Source organism: Vitis vinifera, chromosome 1, assembly GCF_030704535.1.
Source record: "Vitis vinifera cultivar Pinot Noir 40024 chromosome 1, ASM3070453v1".
Taxonomy (NCBI): Eukaryota; Viridiplantae; Streptophyta; class Magnoliopsida; order Vitales; family Vitaceae; genus Vitis; species Vitis vinifera.
Window position 1 is genome coordinate 7733914 of NC_081805.1, and position 20421 is coordinate 7754334.

The 20421-nt window shown below is 34.4% G+C and overlaps 1 protein-coding gene across 3 annotated transcripts; it reads right to left on the reverse strand.

Annotated features, from left to right (window-relative positions):
• Nucleotides 1-19660, reverse strand: LOC100246568 (alpha-glucan water dikinase, chloroplastic). Of its 3 annotated transcripts, none has more exons than XM_002270449.4 (34): nucleotides 19409-19660; nucleotides 18823-19118; nucleotides 16914-16955; nucleotides 16655-16764; nucleotides 16402-16480; nucleotides 16182-16273; nucleotides 15909-16062; nucleotides 13320-13544; nucleotides 12819-13163; nucleotides 12608-12715; nucleotides 12379-12477; nucleotides 12117-12257; nucleotides 11906-11994; nucleotides 10180-10314; nucleotides 9738-9900; nucleotides 9520-9609; nucleotides 9252-9437; nucleotides 8712-8774; nucleotides 8569-8631; nucleotides 8430-8489; nucleotides 8194-8346; nucleotides 7951-8034; nucleotides 6652-6828; nucleotides 6397-6503; nucleotides 6007-6220; nucleotides 5817-5920; nucleotides 5461-5599; nucleotides 5243-5368; nucleotides 4374-4484; nucleotides 2355-2453; nucleotides 1440-1613; nucleotides 1278-1370; nucleotides 896-1011; nucleotides 1-413 (listed from the first exon to the last, which is right to left on the reverse strand). In XM_002270449.4, the coding sequence occupies exons 2-34, from the start codon at nucleotides 19087-19089 to the stop codon at nucleotides 209-211; spliced, it is 4413 nt and encodes a 1470-aa protein (XP_002270485.1). In that variant the 5' UTR covers nucleotides 19090-19118; nucleotides 19409-19660; the 3' UTR covers nucleotides 1-208. The 3 variants fall into 3 exon arrangements, with proteins under 3 accessions (XP_002270485.1, XP_010651715.1, XP_059595691.1); XM_010653413.3 differs by having other exon boundaries at nucleotides 16914-16958; nucleotides 19409-19539; XM_059739708.1 differs by lacking the exon at nucleotides 19409-19660 and adding an exon at nucleotides 19370-19392 and having other exon boundaries at nucleotides 16914-16958.
• Between the last annotated feature and the right edge of the window lie 761 nt (nucleotides 19661-20421).

Below are 20421 nucleotides of genomic sequence, written 5' to 3' on the forward strand. Positions count from 1 at the left end.
TTGTCGCAACAGAGGCAATAGTATAATGCCTTATGAGATAGAAATAAAATTTTATGTTTGTATTGTACAAGATGGCCTATTGACAAACTTCCGTGTGAAGCTTCTTGCACCCACTTTATTTCTCTACAGGTTTCCCCCGATTTTTTTTTCCCTCCTACTATCATTTAAATAGCTCGTCCCTTTACGAGGATACAAAAAAGAATCAGGATCACATCTGCGGTCTTGTTTGGACAACATAAATTTTCCCGTCTCTAACCACACCTTCAATATCTTGAGGTGACCCATACAACTCTTCAATTGCATTTCCTGCACGAGCAATGCTAGAGAGGATCGACTGCCGAAAGTTGCCATCAATCATCAATGGATCAGACGAATAATCAAGTACGACTTTTTCCTCTTTATCCATCGGCACACTGAGGAAAAAGTAAAATTTTATCAGTTTAAAGCATTTGAGGCAGAAATGCAAACACAGCCAAATTTTCCATGTGACTGAAAATGCTTGACTGCATATGCCATAGAGGCAGCAATGGACACAAAGGGATGGCAATACAGTACATTCTACCTACAGATTACTGGACGGAAGCTTTCCATCAAAGACTAAAACCTGACCAATTTCTGAGTCATCTTGACTAGTGATTTTATTGAGATAAAATGAATAGAGATTTCAACCAACCAGACCAAGAATCAGCTAGGTTTTAGCACCTCAGTGTTTGGACAGTGCAAATAATTGGGTTAATGGACAGTTCACATTATCATCAAAGGTTCTAGACCAGATAACTAGGAAGTTGTAGTCCACCTTTCAAGAAACAATGAATAGCCAATGATAAATAAGATTTCATCCATCTATGACGATTTTATTGCATCAGAATAGCAGTAAAGCTATAAAGGAGTTTACCTATCGTAAAGGCCTGCACCAGCATAACCTTCTAGATCTTCACCATTAGAGTCAGATCGGAAGATAATAGATCGTGTTATAAAGAGGCCAATGGGCTTGCTTGGGTAACCCAACACCTGGAAGTAACCCAAGTTGTGAGCACAGACAATGCTAGATTTTTCAATGATCAATTCACATTATCTGAATGCTACTTAGGAATTACAGCATAGATTACAATAATTTTGATAACCAGTGAAACTTTGTTCTCCCAATTAGCTTTGAAAGTTACCAAAATAAGCAGCCACTAGTACTTTTCAACAGAACCAGAAATTAGATTCAGATCCATCATGAGCATTTCAAACATAACACCCCCTCATGAGATCACATCAGATGAACTACTCACCTGAGGAGAGTTGAGATCATTCTTCTTGCAGATAAAACTCAAAGCACGACCTGGATAAGCTCCAACTAGAGTTTCTCCGAGTCCCCTCACCACCTATGCCAGAATGGAGGCCTAAATATTCTTGGTATCCAATAGAACAAAACTAAAAAATTAGTGCAGTACCTCAGCATATATCTCTGATGAGTCTCCTGAGGATGGATTAGTTGTGTGGATGACAAATGCATAATCAGCATTTATTATTTCTTGAACTAGGACAGCCATGCACAGATAATCATGATCCAATTTCACTTTTCTGGTGCTAAAGTATGCTCTTTCATTCCACTTTGAAGCCCAGACCTGAAAAGAACAGATCAATGGCATACATCAAAATGTCAGAATTGTTTGATGGGAGTATCAGGGTAGCTTTAAGGAAAGATTGTAAGCTGCAGTTACAAGCAAGCAACATATTACAGACACTTAATTGAAAACCACTAAGAAGTTAAATCCAATACAGTAATCTGCAAATTATTGTGCATAAATGCATGCATATAAAGAAAGCAGTTCTTTAGGCTCCAGAATATACAAGGACAAATCCACTTCTTCTCAACATCCATAGAGGAGGAGATATAGATTACACAGTCCTGAAAAAAAATATCTGGGAGAAAACAAGACATTACTTCTATTCTTAGAAGTAAAACATTACTTCCAATCTAAGCCGTCAAACACTAGGGTGGTGTTTAGTAAAACTTAAAACCTAATACTTGATGACTTAAATTGATTTTAAGTTGAATTTTACTCAAGTTATCAACTTAAAATTTATTACTTAATTTTTCCTTTATGCATTAAGGGGGACTATTAAATTCACATTTTTACCCTCACTGATATTCAATAATGAGGCTTTGAGAGAGAAACAGGGGAAGGAATAAGTTACTTATTTTGACTAAGTCATTTTTAACTTTTAAGTTACAATATTAGGATATTTTACCAAACATACGTGATGTGCTTAATGACTTCAATTAAGAGATTAAGTTGTCTTGTCATCAACTTTATTTACCAAACACCATCATTTGTTGTTTCATAATGCAGGATAAAACTTACCTTCTTTATAGCCATCCAAGCTTGTTCCCAGCGCTGTTCACCTTCATCACCAGGCCAAGGCATTCCAGAACTTTTCATCTTATCTTTCAGCTCTTGCACCTGAAAAGAACTCTTGCCTGTGAGGTATGAGCTTAAGATCAACTTCATGATTCAGCCTAGAGGTCCCTGCAGTTACTCATCTGATGAAAGCAATGCCTATCATGTAATATCCAGTTCACACTATTGAATTAAACTTTTTCTTTTTTGATAGGCAACCCCCCTTTTTCCCCCTTTTATCCTTGTTGGAAGTCAAATCGGGAATACCCCACATTCTCACTCCACCCCCTTGCCACTTGAGCTAGGTCTCAAGAGCATAGTGCCAAGACAACATTCAGAACCAGAGATCAGCTTTGGGTGGGATATCTAGCTGATTCTATAGTAAACAAAGGGGTCCTATAGAAATTGGGTCAATTACACTTCAAGGGCAGATGGGCCTCAAAATAGCTCTAAAAGGATTGAAGTTTGCATAATTGTTTCAGTCCATGAAAATTTTTGGATAAAAAATCTCCTTTATCATTCACACTTCTCTATTTATATGTTTTTCTTGATTCTCATAGTTTGTCTTTGATATCAAACCATTGCAAATATTATTTACACGAGTAAATGTCAAATATAATTTTTTTTTTTTAATATTTTCGCACATGTCCAAGGAACTTGTACTAAATGTACAAGGCATTCATACTAGGTGTACAAGGCTTGTACAAGTCTGCCTATTGTGAATATATTAGGTATTTTTCTTTATATTCTTTGTTTGTTTTTTATATCATTGGAAACATTGTTTAAACATGCACAAATGTCAAATATTTTTTTTTTTTATATTTTCACATATGTACAAGACACTTGTACTAAATGTATAAGGTGTTTGTATTAGTTGTACATGGTTGTATAAGTCTGCCTGTTGTAAATATATTTGCGTGATTCTATGGATGTTAATAAAAATGTGAAAATGTTTTATACATTTAGTATTAAATGTTTTGTATATGTGTGAACATATGTAAAAAAAAGGAATAAAAATAAAAATTATATTTGATATTTATGTATGTGTGTAAATAATTTTTCTAGTAATTTTGTATGGAAACAAACAAAGAAGATGAATATATATATATATATATAAATCCATAGTTTGCAAATTTATAGATGTCTTATACAGTTATTATTTAATTAAATTTCAAAAAAGAAATTCAAATTTTCAAAATAAAAAATAATAATAATTCGAGCGTTAAATTACTAAAAAATAAATTAAGATAAATACGCTTTATAGAGTTGTTATTTAATTAAATTTCAAAATAAAAAATAAAAACAATAAGCAAGTTAAATTAATGAAAAATAAATTAATATAAACATGTCTTTTATAATAAATTAAAATAAACATGTCTTATGTAATTGCTATTTAATTAATTTTAAAAATAAAAAATAAAAAATAATAATAATTGAATGTTAAATTAATAAAAAACTTAAGATAATAGTTGTAAATTGAAAAAAAAACAAACCATATGACTATTAAATAGATTTTGAAAAAAGATTTTATTTATTATTTTTTTAATTTTTCTTGAAATCTTAATATATTAATTATTATGAGTACTTTATTGCCACCTTTTTAAAAAAAAAAAGGCTCTTAAGGGTATTTTGGATATTTACGGATGATAAATTAACCTTAAGTCCTCTAGAGCAATTTCATAACTTCCTATACACTTTTACACTATTTATGCAAAGTTCAACCCCTTTAGAGCAATTTTCACTCCCATCTACCCCTAAAGCATGATTGTCCATAGAAATTAGGGGACATGAGAAAGAATGTCAGGTCAACAGCAAAGCTACAAGCACAGATTGAAAACTTTGGAGAATATATTGCCTAAATCATAACTGTTTTATGTCTAATTGTAAGAAAAAGCATGGTAAGAAAAATGTACTCTTTACAATATATTATCTGAAGCTAATATGACAGAATAAATCTGCAGTCCAATCATCTGAAGGACATACCAGCTGAGATGGTGCTGAAAGCTGTAAAACTGTCTTACGAATCTCAGTGAGGACAGCAAAGTTCCCTTTACCTAACCCTCCTTTCAAGCTCCGCAACTTTTCAGACACTTCCTGCAATTAAATGAAAGAGAGAGAGAGAGAGAGAGAGAGGACTCAATCAGATTATGCCAGTACATAGAAGTTTTTCCTTTTTCTCTCAAGATATTGGTGCAAATATCACAGAAGAAAATGTTGCTCCAGAAAAGTCATCGTAATTAGATTTTGAAAATAATGAACTTCAACAATGGAATTGCATTTTGGTCATGCTGGTCATGGAAATATTCCATCAGAATTTGTCTGAAGAATAACTGAGTTCACTTCCAGGAAACCTCCTCCTTCATAATGCTTCCTATGGCAATGTTAAAATATTATACACTGAAACATGCTTATGAAACACTGGGCTGAGCTTAAGACATTCTTAATTATCACTAGCTAATGGAGATGCATCTTACACAGAGGCCATGGGCTATTTGGTTGATTTTTCTGTTCAATCTTTTGAAGCCTAATATATCTCACTGGTGTCATGACCAGTACATGCAAAAATTTGGGCTCACAGAATTCTCCCACCTCCATATTTCAAACTATAAAGGCCTCTCCATCGTGTATCCATTACCATTGGCAACTATAAATCCCTAAGAAACCAATTTGTCAGAATTTGATGTCAATGTAAAAAATACCTAGTGTTTGACTGGATAAAACAAAAATTATCCTTATTTTTTACTAATTATGCAAACATTATAAGGTTTTGAATGAAGAGATTCTAACCAAATGCAGCTGAATACTCTAGATGGGTGCTTGAAAACAAAAGGAAGATGTAACGCAGGAAAAACCTTATTCAAACCATCTGAAAGAACTTTCTCAAAGACTCCAAATGGGAGAGCAACTGATGTAGGAATCTGGACCCACAATGGCACTTTTCCTTTCAGATATGAGATATTTCGGGATTTAGCTCCAACCTAAGAAAATTAAAATCCACCTCCATCAATGCTATATAAGGAAAAAAAATCCTCCTCATACATAAACGAACTGTTAATTTTACAAGTCTAACCATTTCACTGGTAAATTCCTCAGAGGATATGGCATATCTACCACCAAACTGCTTTCTGACCAAACTAACAGATGGCAACGAATCATTGTCTTTTGACTTAGTTGAAATTGAGTCTGTTAATTCACCCTCCTTTACTGCACTGAGATTAGATATGAAAAAAAAAAAAAAAAGGGAAAGCAAAAGGTGAATTTCAATGCTTTTAGTTCATGCAACTTATCCATATAGATGAATTTCATAAAGAACAATGAATATGAGAGAACTGAATTTATCACAAAAAGAATAACACTTGAAATGTCACTTCGTTATTCACATCATGGAACATGCTATATGACATTTATCTAAAAGGTTAGATTTACCTATAAACTATATCTGCAGATGTAGGTTTTAGGTGCAGTAACTTCCCTTCATTTGCTTGGAGATCAGCCAGAATCTTGGGATCAAAGCATGTGGCAAAGCAAACCTGCCAATGGCCAGTCATTCTTTTCAACAAACAACCACCAAGAAAAATTACATGCACAGTATAGTCTCAATGCCAAAGATTATTACTTTGCCATTTCTTGCTCGGACAGAAACATGAGATAGAACATCTGGCATGTCAGGTGTCAGCACAGCAACAGCACCATCTGGAATTTCTTCCTCTCCTTTTACAGTTTTTACCACCAAAATTGTTGGCTGCCCATAAGATTTATTCTGAACAGTAAGCAACTCTCCTACAACAACGACACGTCCAACAGCTTCAACTGGACTGATAACCTGCCAACTGTTCCAGGCCAGCCAAAGTCGAATTAGAATGGTATTCATCACATAACAAGCTTCATTGTATAAATCTAGTCAGTATCCAAAGTTGCATCATAATCTGTTTTTTAATATTCAAATGAACACTTCTAACTTTTTTGAGATTTCAACAAGATAAAGTTGGGGCCACTGAAAATCAACCTTCCCAGGTTAGCAGTCTTCCTAAGAACTGGATCAAGTCGATTAAGCAGAGAGGATAAAGATGCTGCTGATCCAGCACGAATAATTTCTTCAGTAAATATATTCACCTGCATGAAGTGGTTATAATTTCCTAAGTAAAATGGTATATAATGCTAAACGATATTAAGATTATTACAACTTACTCATAAATTCCTATTTCTATACATAATGCTACTCTTGTTTTTTAATAGAAAATGATTAAACCAATTAACTTACAGCCCATTGGTCCACTCCAAGCAGTGATCCAAGGTACTCTGCTGATGGTTGCAAAACTTGATGGTATTCCTCTGCCTTGCTTGTAAGGGCGAGGCGTGTCCTGTCAAGGACAGATTTTGCATATAATGCCCAGTGACCATCTCTGCTTTTTGACATGCCCAGGGCATGATTCCATCCCTTCACAAGCAATGAAAGAAAAGGTAATCAAACCATGATATGGGTAAGTTACAAAAATATGACAACAATGGAAAAATACTGAAGGACCAGATTTTCCCCCTATTCCATTTCTTCCATAAAAGATGAATCAAGTAATGACTCTGATTATAAAAACCATCTAACAGAAACAACTGAGAGCACAGTAGCAAAATAATTATAGATCAAATTTAACCTCAAAAGATTTAATAAATCAACTTTAATTCAGGAGCAAGCAGCGAGATATGAGCATGTCAATCAAGTTAAGATGCAAAACAGTATATAGTTTCCACCCATAATTTGTGTATGGTTGGGATTTAAGGCTTTATTGAGTTGAGAGGTGAAGAGTTGGACAGGTGATCTTTTGATTATGAAATGAAAGAGACAGTTGTCACCATATCACTTCACATTGAAATTTTTATATAGGGTTCCTTTTGTATGCCATTGCTCCAGTTATTTTTATTTTTCTCATTGCTCTTTAAGATAAAAGCTGCATCACCCTGATTTACATATGAATCAACATCGTGATCTAGAACAAAGTATATTAATGGGACTGCAAAATTATTGTACTTGAATTACTTGATACATTCTTCAAGGAACTGCAAAAGGTAGAACATTTGCAGTAGTAAGCACATAAGGTAAAGGTGGTGAGAAGGTATTAGAAGGAATGTGATTTACAACATGGTGAGAAGGTATAGAAAGAAATGTGACATGTTTTTACCATTCTTCTCCCCATTTAGCACAATTAGGTGTGTTTAAAGGCCCGCAAACCATCTATCTTCTAGATGTAGAGAAAATCGAAAAGTGGCTGAGGTACATTTTATTTCATTTGTCTATAGCAGTGGATGGCACTTTCAATCAATAGCACATTGGAATCTAATACCATCATATAATAATTAAACATGAATGGGGAAAAAATCCCTCAACTTTTTTGCCAAAGGCTTCCAAACAATGTTGCTTTACCCAAAAAGTTACTTGAAGGGTTTGTCTTGTTCTGAAAGCCATATGCATTGAACTTGTCATACCAGGTTCTCAAGAAATAAGAATTAGTATATTTTATGAACAATGAACAAGCAATTAAAATAATTTTGATGAACTACTATTTACCTTCAGGCAATAGATAAGATCCTCATTATCATCTGATGAGAGCACAAGATTTTCAAGAACCAGAGTGATGAAGTACATAATTTTCTGCAAAATATAAAAGACCAGGGATCAATCAACAGTAATGGAAATTTTGGAACCAAAACCACTCATAAACATAGAGATAACTCAGAGACCAGTCAGTCAAGGAAAGAGAATAGAAAGATATTAATAAAAGAAAATGAAGATGCAGAAAATTAGATATACCTCTGCTCCAGCATTATTCAGTTCCTCGTATCCCCTTTCAATGGCTGTTCTAACAGTAGAATCAAGAGCAATGTCCAAGAATAAAAGATCCTTCAAACGATCATGAGATTTAATAAGCAATGACTGGAGCTCTTGACGAGCCTCAAGTAAACCCTGCATTCACAAAAATAAATTAATAAATAAATAACAAAAGGCAATGCATACGAAAAAATAATTGTCTACAAAATTTCACATACCTCAAGAAGGGGTTCTACATTCTTATCTTCGACATGTTCTAGAACAAATTGAAGCAATTCCTGTTTGATATGTCAGACATATTTTTGTAAAACTGGTACAAGCAAGTAACTATGATAAAAGAGTGGTGGAGAATATTACTGGAAATCCAGATGGCAATCCTGGTATAGGATTTATTTTCACCCCAACCATGAATCCTTGACCCTGAAGAAAATTGAAAGTTATATCAAATGCTAAGGACAAAACATGCTGTTAAAACAACTCCACCCACTTCCAGATATTACCTCAGATCTGTAGCCCATGCAATTTGAGATAGCAGACTCAAGATCTGCACCTGAATGAACCGCCTGCATATAAATCATAATTCTCTTGAATTGTCATATATGGCACTAAAATTTTTAAGTTGAGCAATGGGGCTTTGAATCAACATGACAAGCATGAAAAGAGAACAAACTAAACATCAAAAATTTTTAACTTCTCCTCATAGACAAGGAGAATATCTTCCAATTCAATCATGATTAATTCCCTTTCATAAAGGGGAAATGTCTTCTGCTTCAATCATGATTGCATACAAGTGTATTTATCTTTAGGTTCTCTCTCACGCTCAAAAGTCTTACTCAAATCATGTCATAAGGCCACATTCAATGATTACCCTTTATGTCCTATAAGAATCAAATGCATGAATCCTTGCATATGTAAAATGTTATGTGCAACACTTCAAGAACTCCAGGATGATTCGATTATTACACGGTGCAGCTTTCATGTGAAACATATCAAAACTGAATAAAAATGAAGCTCTGGCAAGATAGGTTTATGAAGCCAACCTTCAAAGTTCTCATGTATTTTCCTAAATCACGCAAAAGACCATCCTTCTGATCTTTTCTGAAATTTGGTTCAGAATGGATGCCACGATCATAACTTAGAAGGCGTTCCTTTGTTATTCCATTTTCATTCAGGGTTTTCCAGTAAGCACTGATGTCAAAGTCACACTTAATATAATCAATTAATGCCTGCAAGAACACTATTTGTGAGAGACAAGTTCTAAAAATAGAAACTAGTAAAAATGACCATCTAAATTAACAACCTCAATACCTGACAGATTATAACATCATCAGGACTAGTGTTATTATGTAGCTTCTGATGCCATTCCTCCATCATTGCACCCTTGCAATCATTGTTTCGCTGGAATAAACAAATGACAATAGACAATTCCAATATTCATTCACATGCACAGAAAGATAAAATAGAGCATGCAAAAGGAAATAAAAAAAAGCAAAAAAAAAAAAAAAAAAAAAAAGTTCAATTTCCACCTGGAGAACCAGGATTTCATCTCGAATTCGCTGTCCAACATCCCCTTCACCTCCACGACCAACAGTAGACATTATCATTCGCAGAAGTTCCCTATACTGTGGATGGGTTTTGTAACTGTTCTGGAGCAGGTCTGTAAGCCTATCCTGAGCTTTACTGATTTCACTGCATGAATACAGCAGATAGGCATTTTTAGAGAATGATACACGCATGCATGAGCTTGGAATTTGTTCACAAAAAGAAGAAAACAAAATTAGTTGAATGTACATTTGCAGCATAGGATTTGCATGTAAAAAATGTTAGAATAAAATCTAAAGCTAATTAACAGGCCAGTTTAATGAGAGTCAGTTTGGTGAGAGGTACTAGAAATCTGTTGGTGGCAGGAGCCCAAAAGAAAATTTGGCCCTTCAAATGCTAGAGTCAATTATTCTATCAGAGTTGTACCGTGGTTTTATGTTGTAGTTTTTATTCCATACAAGCTGCCTGGTAGCCATAAATCTCATCCACACCACAATGCCAGCAAGACCCAATTTACCAGCACTAATGGCTTGATCCATCAAGTCTGCTGCAATATTGAATCTGCAAAAAGAAAATATGACTTAGTCAGCGTTGTCAAAAGCAAAAGGCGATGTCAAGGCGATAAGACTCTTTTTAGCCTAAGGCGAAAGGTGAAAAACAAAGCGATAAAAAATATACATATATTTACCTATTCGATACTCAACCAATATAAGTGTTGTCTTCAACAATCAACACTATTAATTTTTCATCACTCATGATGTCTTATAAAATTAACAAAATAGTAATAATTATTCAAACTGTTAAATATTATACCCCATGTCATAAGAAACATTATATTGTTTAAAGATATTCATCCTATATAAATGCATATTTTAATTTTTCAATCATCTAAAAAGCAAAATAAAAAACAAAATAAGAGATTGAACATTCTAGAGATGCTTTAGACATCATCATCATTAGTCATCATTGAAATTAAAATTGTCATCACTTCCATCAAGATTAGATTGATAGCCCTCCATCTTATTATCTCTATAATTGATAACATAATATTTTATCTTATACTTTGTTTAATCCAATGTTAGATTGAATGAAATTATGATCTAAGTATGTTTAATCTTAACTCATGGTCAAAGGCGATTGCCTAGGCATTGCCTCTTTGAAGCCACCTTACCTGGGTCTTCAAGAGGTGACTTTTATCTACCTCGCCTGGCTTGATGGCCTAGGCAACCCAAGCGATTGCCTTTGATAACATTGTAGTACTTTTAAGACAATGAGCTAACCAAAAATCTCAAAAGTTCACATGATAGCTAGTAAAACCAACAATTAGATGAAAGAGTAGGTGTTCATTGCATGGCAGTTGGTAGTGAAGAAAGAGTAGGCGTTCATCATATGGCAGGTGTTATTCACTATATTAATAGAAAGCTTGCACGTTTAATATCACAGCTTTGGGAAAATTTACTAATGAGGAATATTTCTCTACTCTAATCTATCATAATTCAAGTTAAATATCTGATAACTCCTAATTATATTGTGATGAGATTCAATGGTCCTAGTGTGGAATGGTAAACAATTATTGCAATTCCATTGCATCTCCAACAAGGACAAGGTAAAGCATGTTTTCTGGTAATGGGATAACATGTATATTATGATAGATTGATGAAGAAGCTAGAGCAAAAGGAATCAACCAATTAGAGTACAATTTTCTTCACTTCCACTTCCATATACACTATCAGTTTTGTGCTTTTAATCATTACAGAAACATGCCATATGGATTACCATTAAGCCTAACTCAAGAACTGCAATGCTTCAGAAATAAACAATCAGCTAATGGAGAGGCAACACCAATATTATACATTTATAATAAAGAATTCAACTAGCTTTTAGAATGAAATCCTCTACACAGAGGGATAAGTCTTCATATCACATGCTGTCAGAATGTGAACCTATATCAATCAAAAAACCCACACTTTCTTGAAGTTGTGGCATCACTCAAAACCATAAGTTCTCTTAAGATCCTTCAAAGCCATCTAAAAACAATCTTATTAGTGTGCCAGCACAGAATATTAAATTAAAATACTGGTGAAAATGGTGCAAAAGGTTTCCTTTCTGTAAAGTGCTTGACAATTCATTAACATCCTGAGGAATTACTGACCGGTGCATAAAGGACTTCTGTGCTTCACTCTCCTTTTCTGCTATTTTATCCAACAAAGCCTTGGCTGTCCCTTTGCCATCACCAGCATCCTTTTGTGGGAAAAAAATATAGTCATTGATTCTAGAAGGTTGATGTAGGATGAAGTAAATAAAGAAACACCAAGATAGATTGATAAGAAGAAATGTTTATTGGGATTACAACAGAGAGCAACCTTTTTGACCTGCTTAGGTCCAACTCTGAATTCAATGTAAAAGTCTGATCCTCCATTCTTTATCCAATTTCCTTGAGACAAAAGGACAAATGGCATCCCCACAAAACTGTCCTCTTCAATCTCTATTTTTAAGGTTTGGACCTGAAAATTGAATTGAGAATAGGTGAAGTACTCTAAGAACATCCAATCTCACATTAATTCTCAGATAAAGTTAAGTTAAATGCATAAGGCATACAGGATCACATGAAATTTCTTGGCATACCTCATAAGCAGGATCAGCAGAAGAGCTATTCACAAATTGCGTTTGCACTGCTCCATTTAGAGAAATTGAATCCAGAGGCAGTACACTTGGAGGCGGTGCCTGCAAATTTTCCAATCGTTTTACATAACTGATACACAAAAAGAATAACCATAACTGGTATGGAAAAACAAACAATGTCATCAATTCAAACATTCACCATCAGTCCATGTCTATATTTTCAGAATCTTACCAACCACTCTCCAGCTTTTTTAGACACAGCCCAATGAAGGGTAAGGGGTTCCTTGGAATCTGTAGCAAAATACACCTTGGTCTTACCAGCAGGCTTAGTTACAAGTACCTTAACATTTTAAACCAATAGATATATTAGAATGCAGGTAAAATTTTCTGCTGATGGAGAAGAGAATGAGGAGAAAAACATAAATAGCACATCAGTTTCTCACCAGAAGTTCCTTGTCAGAAATTTTGTAGATTTTTTTGTTCAGAACAGAACCACTATCTTGTTCTTCCTTCAACTTAGCAAACTGCTCAACTGCTGTCAGCTCTGTTTTTTTAATTGGAATCGGAGTTTTTTCCTCTGTCCATTCAGTCACATGTCTGTGGAGAAGCTGCATTAAATCCCTCTTTTTGCGCTGAATCCTTTCAACACCGAAATACCTTCTACTTTTCTGTTGTTTTGAAACCTTAACTTGTATTTCTCCCTTGATCATCTTCTTCCGTATCTCATCAAGAGACAAGCCCTTCTCCAATTCAGTTTGCAGGTCTTTTCTTGCTTCTTCAAATTCTCTCTGTTCGGAAAGATCATTTTAATCAAGATTAACCACAAGCAATGATTGGCAAACACCTTCTTAATCATATTAAGGAGTAAATAAGTCATTATTGGTGTCCAATTATACTGAAAAGACTTAAAATTACCACAAGCCTAAAGAAGATTTTAAACTTACCAACTGTTGATCTGGGGTATAGTTGGGTTTCCCAGCTTTCTCCCACCGTATATAAGCTTGTACCTGTACAAGTTCATCAGGTATCTTGCTCTTGGTTTCAGAATGTGGTTGCTCCTTTATTTCACTTTTAGCAGATTCGTTTGTTAGCCTTGTTCGCATGTCCTCTATGGAAGTACCCCTGGCTATTTCCTCCACTAGCTCAGTTCGAGCTGCTTCATATTCCTCCTATTGAAAGTAAGAATAAATATTGAGTAGAGGAAAAGCACAAAAACCCAAATAATTGGTCCATTGAACTCAAAATATAACCTTAAATCATTGTGCTAAAAGTTTCATCATAGGACAATTATTGGAGATTATAAACTACAAACAAGCAATTTGCAAGTTACCATCCTATATCAACCTTTGAGGAAAATTTCAGCGAATGTATTAAAGAAGTGTTTTCAGCAAACGATATTAGCTTGATTTTACAAATCCCCATCATTTTGGGTTGAGGCAAATTTCAAAATTACCCATGTACCTACTATCTCCATCATTTCATAAGGAAGAGGACAGGTACAGCAATAAGGATGAGGCTAACACCATGATTTTAAATATCATCAAAATCCAACTATTTTTCTCCCTGGGAATATTGAAGATCTTCTTCCAGAAAGAAAGTTCTACTAATAATCTCATTTTCACCAAAAAAAGCACAGTGATATTATTAAAAAATTTAATGAATTAGGGAAGATAAGTATTCAAGACTTAAATTTATATATATGTATATATATACACATTTTCCTATTTTTTCTTTATTTTCATAAAAGAAAATGAAAGAGAGAAGATTCTTTCTTCTTGAATGGCCTTTGTGAACTCATGTAGTGTTTGTGGAACTTGCTTAGTTATTAACTGTATATAAAGCATAAGGACCACCCATAAACAAAGAGTTTTACACTTTTAAAGAAAGAACAAGTAAAACTTCAAGATTCTATTCCATATACCTTTATTTTGTTATTTTGTTCATTTTTAATGCATTCCAATTGTAAACTTTGTAAATTTCAACAACCAAGCCATCAAACTTCTTTCATTATAATAACTAAAAAAGATTGCTCAACACTTTCTTTCTATCGTATAAGCCAGACTTGTGATAGCATTTACATATTAAGTATGAACATTCCTGACAAAGTTCACAACCCAGAAAGTAAACTGATTAAGTATCATTGGATTCCAGTTCCACACACAAAATACTAGCAAACAAAGCCTGTTAGTCAAATCCATTTTTCTGGAAACATCACTGGCATTTCAGTTTTTATACAGATTCCCATTGAAGCCACTGAAGCAATGACAGGTCTAAGAGTCCCAGAACTTAAGAAGGAATGAGCAGTTTTTTAAAATTGTGACAAATGTAAAAGCAGTGTCTATAATTCTATTCTGATCCACAATAATAATATCCCACTCTTCCACACTATTACTTTACAGGTGATCTAACCAAGAGGACACATTTCATGGATCATTAGCAGAAAGATCTGGAAACCAACTAGCATTATTGTAATATGGTAGATTTAGGGTTTGTTCAGGATTGCTTTTTGTTTTTTGCTTTAATTCGAAGCCAAAACTGAAGCCAAAACCATAATTCTAAAGAGGCAATATAGGTGTTGTAAAATTTTGTTAAACATGAAACTATTTCTGCCATAAGCCAGAAAAAGTGGTTCTACAAGAAACCTCTTCCTAACTTCCATATTAAGCTATTTTAAAGACAAAAGCTCATTTATTAAAATTACCCAAACATGTACAGAAGCTCTTATTGAGCTAATAAAAAAAAAACAAATTTTTGGCTTCTCAAAAGCCAATACAAACAGGGTGTTAGAGCTGCAGATGCATTTGTTTATAGAATGCATAATTTAGATGACTATTAAGTGTCCTACAATTAAAATGCACATTCAAGGGAAGGAAAGGCATAGTTTTAGAGTCATTGCATCCTCTATGAGCTGGATGTAGCTACTTTATATCCGGACAGATAATAACTAATTAGAGGGTAGCCGTCTTCTTTCTCTTTGTAGTTGGGATAGCAGGCAGGGTTAGAGGAAGCAAGGACAGATAGGCTAGAGGATTAAATGTGGCTTCTAGACGAGGAGGATAGAGGAGCGAAAGCAGCTTTATGACTTCCCCTTTTCCTTCATGCACTGGGAGAGGAAACTTATATCTTGGTTGATAGTTCGATGGAACTGCGTGACTTTCTGGATGTTTAACCCTGAGGGATGTAGTTAACTAAGGCAGTCTGGATGCTAGCCGAGGAATACCATGCCTCTCGGTTGTTAGAAAAAGTTAAGCATATGTTTTTGTTTGTTTGTTTTTTTGGTTGTTATGGTATATTTTGTTTTTATCTAAGCAGAAATAGAAATTAAGACAAAAAACACAAACCAAAACCAGGGAAACCTGTTTGTAAGCAGTGAGCAATGGGGACAAAGGGAAACTGCATGGAGAGAATGAGAAACCTTGACCAAAAATAAAAAAGGAGAAAAGACAAAAAAGGAGGAAAGCATTGAATATATTGGACACAGTGTTCATGCATTGTTTGTTGATAAGTGGAATTAAGGACAAATAATAACTTGCCTTCTCTTGCTCTGGGGTATACATCTGCTTGCCCTTTCTTTCCCACCTCAAATATGCTTGAATCTGTACGAGTTCTTCAGGGACTGAAGCATTTGGAATCATCTTTCCTTTCACAGGTAACTTAACAGAAAAGTTCTCGCCATTATTTTTAAACCTATCGATATAAAAATTAAAAAAAAAATTAAAAAGAAAGGAAAAAACGAAGTGGACTCATATAAAACAAATTACAATGAAGTAACAGATCTAGAAATGATGAAGCTAATGGAAACTCACCATTTGTTCTGGGTTTCATCAACTATCAGAAACTCTATAGCTTGTATTGCAGGATCATCGACCTCTATTTTCAGGATGGACTTGGAGCCAGACTAGAGGTAAAACAATAAAATAAGTAAACAGATGAAAATTTATCAGATTTGATCAAAAAAGGGTCCTGCAAATACTCAATCAAATGGGAGACCTACAAAATGACTTTTTATTGTTATTGGGAACTTACTTTGACAAAAGGAGTTCTAAGAGCTTTGTTCTTATATACTTTGGTGCCATCTGGGCTATGAGAAGGAAGCACCCATTTTCTGAAAGAAGTATACAGAAAGAAAAATGGTATATCACATTGCATTTTTTAGAAAAATTTGAAATTAGTACTCCGAGAAAGGAAGGAGGGGGGCAACGAAAAAATGAAATTCAACATTTAAAAAATATATATACTTGAGATTAATAGGAATCACTATATCTACACAAAAGTTTACCCTTTGGTGTCACGAATCGCACCCCAATGAAGAAGCAGAGAGTTACTACAATTTGTGACTTGAATATTTACTTGTACCATAGAGCCTGGAGTGGGAACACTAACATCAACCTGCTCAGTTTAATAAGTATAGCTTCTGTTAGTTAGAATATTTTATTTAAAATGAGTTGTAAATACATCTAGTCAGCCAAACTCAGAACAAGTCCTATATCAAATAGCTAGGGTTAGCTATGAAAACCTAATTCATAAGTTATATATACCTGCAATTCGATATTTTTATCAAGGCAGAATTTTCCTGCAAGCTGCTACAAAGGAAAAAATCAGTGAAAATAAATACACAGCCAAACCAATAAGTTATATATATGCAAGCATGTGCACAGATACATTTGGACAAATTGTTCAAATATCAAGTCATGTCGATATGATCTCATGTTCCATTTTGTGCAGGATATTAATAATTATTCAGTTGATGCCTAGTTCACAGCATAGAAGCAAACCTTGTTTGCAGATATACAAAAAAGCAAGGAGTAAAACTTGCTTCCAGAGACTACAGAAAACAGTGAGGGATAAAATAGACAGTACTTATTTGTCAAGAGAATTTGGTCATTCAGGAAACCTAAAGTAATAACATACAGAGACAAGATTAGTTATCAAAATAGAAGCCTTAATTTCAAAAAGCTTAAAAGTACTGCTTTTAGGGGATCGCTATTGCACACTGAAAAGTGGAAATATAAAAAGAAAATTCAAGCAAGAAAGCTACCACTAAACTTCTAGGCCAACATTAATACAAAATTGAATTCAGCGACGGGAGGCAACATTGAGCGAGGTACAATAAACATAACCAAGAGATCAAGTGAAAGAGTCCAGCATGAACATCCAGAATATGAGTTGTTTGTAGCAAATGACAGCTGCTTTCAACTAAAACAACCTATGTCCTGAAAGGAATTTAGGTTTTCCCACCTGATGAATTTTTTAATGCCTTTAAACCATTATGATTGTTTACCACATTCATGAATTTCAAAAAATGGAGGTGCAAATGACAAACTTCAGCATGTTGCAAGAAGAATGCACAAACTAAAATCATTAATTTTTTTTTTTTCTCAATTTCCTCAAAAGAACAACAACTCATGCAGTATTCAATTACCAGATAGTGATGTTTCTATGTGGGAGAACAAATAGTTGAACAGGAAAAACCTGTATAGAAGAGAGCAGAAGCTGACCGGTGAGATGAAGCTTTAATGGCAGAGTGATGGGCTCATTGTAGCCAATAGCAATGAGCATTTCCCGTAATGGGGTGAAGAGTTAACTCTTTAAACTCTCACCTAATGGTGTCACAAATCCCACGCAAGTAATATAAAGATCACCTTCTTAGAAAAAGCTTAGCAGACAATCAGGTTGCATACAGCAATTCTGAATGTCAGCAAATGGGATGGCATCATCCATGAAGACTTTCTGTGTAAGAAAGCACTTTAGGAGTCTGTTCAAGATGGGGTAATTTTTTTGCCTTTCAGGAAATAAGCCTGGGTAGCTGGGCTCCAATTAGATCCCTTAAAAAATGGGAGGAATTAAAGGAAACTGCTGAAGTTATCTTGACCTCCAAATGGATATTCAACTGGAGCCTTAGTGGATAACATGGTGGACAACATAAAAATTGTGTCATGTATACAAACTATACACACATGGAATATCTTTCCTAGACCTATGAGTATTTTCAAATTTTATAACTCCACTTGGTGCTTCAGAAAATTAGATGGTGCAAGTCCAGTGGAAAATCCAAATGAATGTCGTTCTTGAAGCTAAAAAATATGGGCACTCCATCAATGACAATTGTAAGCTTCTTCAATTTCCTGGGAAATGATTGCTCTATCCATGAAATAGGTCAAATATACAAACGCTATACGCCTAAAATATGGAAAATTTTCAGTAATATATAACTAGCCAACATTATCATCATAAAGATGAACTCAATTCTATCCTGGTTTCGTCTCCAAGACTCGAACCAATAGTAAAATTACATTCAAGAATGGTTTAATTATTTATTTCTTCGATAGTCAGATATTCTTCTTAATCACAGATAAAAATTAAACAAGAAATAATTATTCGGCTATAACACCTAAAATTCAAAGAATTAATCATTGATAAGTTTTACACTACCAAAGTTATAATTACCTCAGAAGTAGTATCCGTGGTCAATACAGCTCGAGGAATAACTGAAACCAAGTGATGTGTTCCCATTGGTAACTTCGTTTTCCTCAGATTCAAACGGTTCCCTCGGAATTTGGTGGATATCGGCGACTTTTTAATCTGCGTCGGGGACTGAGCTTGAAACAGTGCGTTGCCTGAAACTCCAGAACAGCTTATTTTGCTTTGATGTTCTAGAAGAGTGTGCCGGAGCAAACTCTTGTGAAGTAAGTTATGGCCGATCGTATTGCTCATGTTCCTCGATCAATTCACTCCTCAAAAATCTGAACCAAACCCAAAAATAAATATTCATTTTCAATAAGCAAAAACAATAACAAATTTTGTTTTCTTTTTTGTGCTTTTCCTGGATTTTCTCAGCAACAAAACAAAATTGAAAATAGCACTATTGAGATTATAATCAAAATTTCCGGTCACTCATCCCAAGGATCTCAACAGCGTTAGAATCTGTGGTGAATTGTTGCGAGAACTGATCCCAGAATTGAAGAGAAATAATTAATTAAATAAGAGAAACTGCCTTCGATTGGAGGCTAAGAATTGAGTGAATGGAAACTACCTTCGATTGAAGGCTTAGAATTGAGTGAGTGTAGAGGCAAAGAAAAGAAGCTCCGAGACTGAAGCAGTAATTGGATGTTCTACACTGGCTTGGCGGAAATAAGGAACTTAACTACGTACGTGTGAGGTCGTTTTATCTCCGATCGTCGCAATACGTGTTGATCCGTGACATTGCCACGTTTCGTGCAGCCAGAAAAGACGAGCTTGTCACGTGCGAAATGGTGTGGAAGGGCGTGGAACGTGGGGTCCGTGAACAGCGGGTTCCTTGATTTTTGAAATGGTGGTGGCTAAATGCCATACATCGTTTGAGAAATATCCAGACTCTTCTTTTTCTCCTTTGATGTTTTTTCTTAAGATTTTTCAAAATTCCACGATTTTTATAATTTTATTATTTATGAGAGATTTTATTTTTGGATGGGTGTGTGGGCACCAATCATTTGTTAGTGAAAAAGAGTGGATGACTTCGCTTGTGATTCACTTTGATAACGAAATTTCACTCCCGAACAGAAAAGCAAAGCCTTCTGAGTTGTGACCACCGTGATTCCCACATTTTAAATTATTTTAAAGATTATTTGACATTCATGGGAGGGTGATCGTAGATCCGAGAGAGGAATAGGCGGGCGCGATGCGATTATGATTTTGAGTTGTCGGTACCGTTCTAATAGTGTTGGTAACTGTGTCGGTCACTCTTTCTTCGTTGCTTTGTTGAGAAGTCAGTATAGTGAGAGAAGAGGTAAAGTGAAACCCTGTTTAAAACTCATCCAAGTGTTTGAGTCGAAGTAAGATTATTTTATAAATTAAATAAAATTAATATTTTTAAAATCAGATCATTGATTAAAGTAAACAAAAATTATTAATTTATGATTCATTAATCAAATTATTAAATAAATCAATAACATCATAAATATATATTTTATATGTTATTAAAAAATTAAAATAATAAAAATAAAAATAACAAAATTTATCCAATTCATTCAATGAATAATGAATATTTAAATTTAATATTGAATTGGA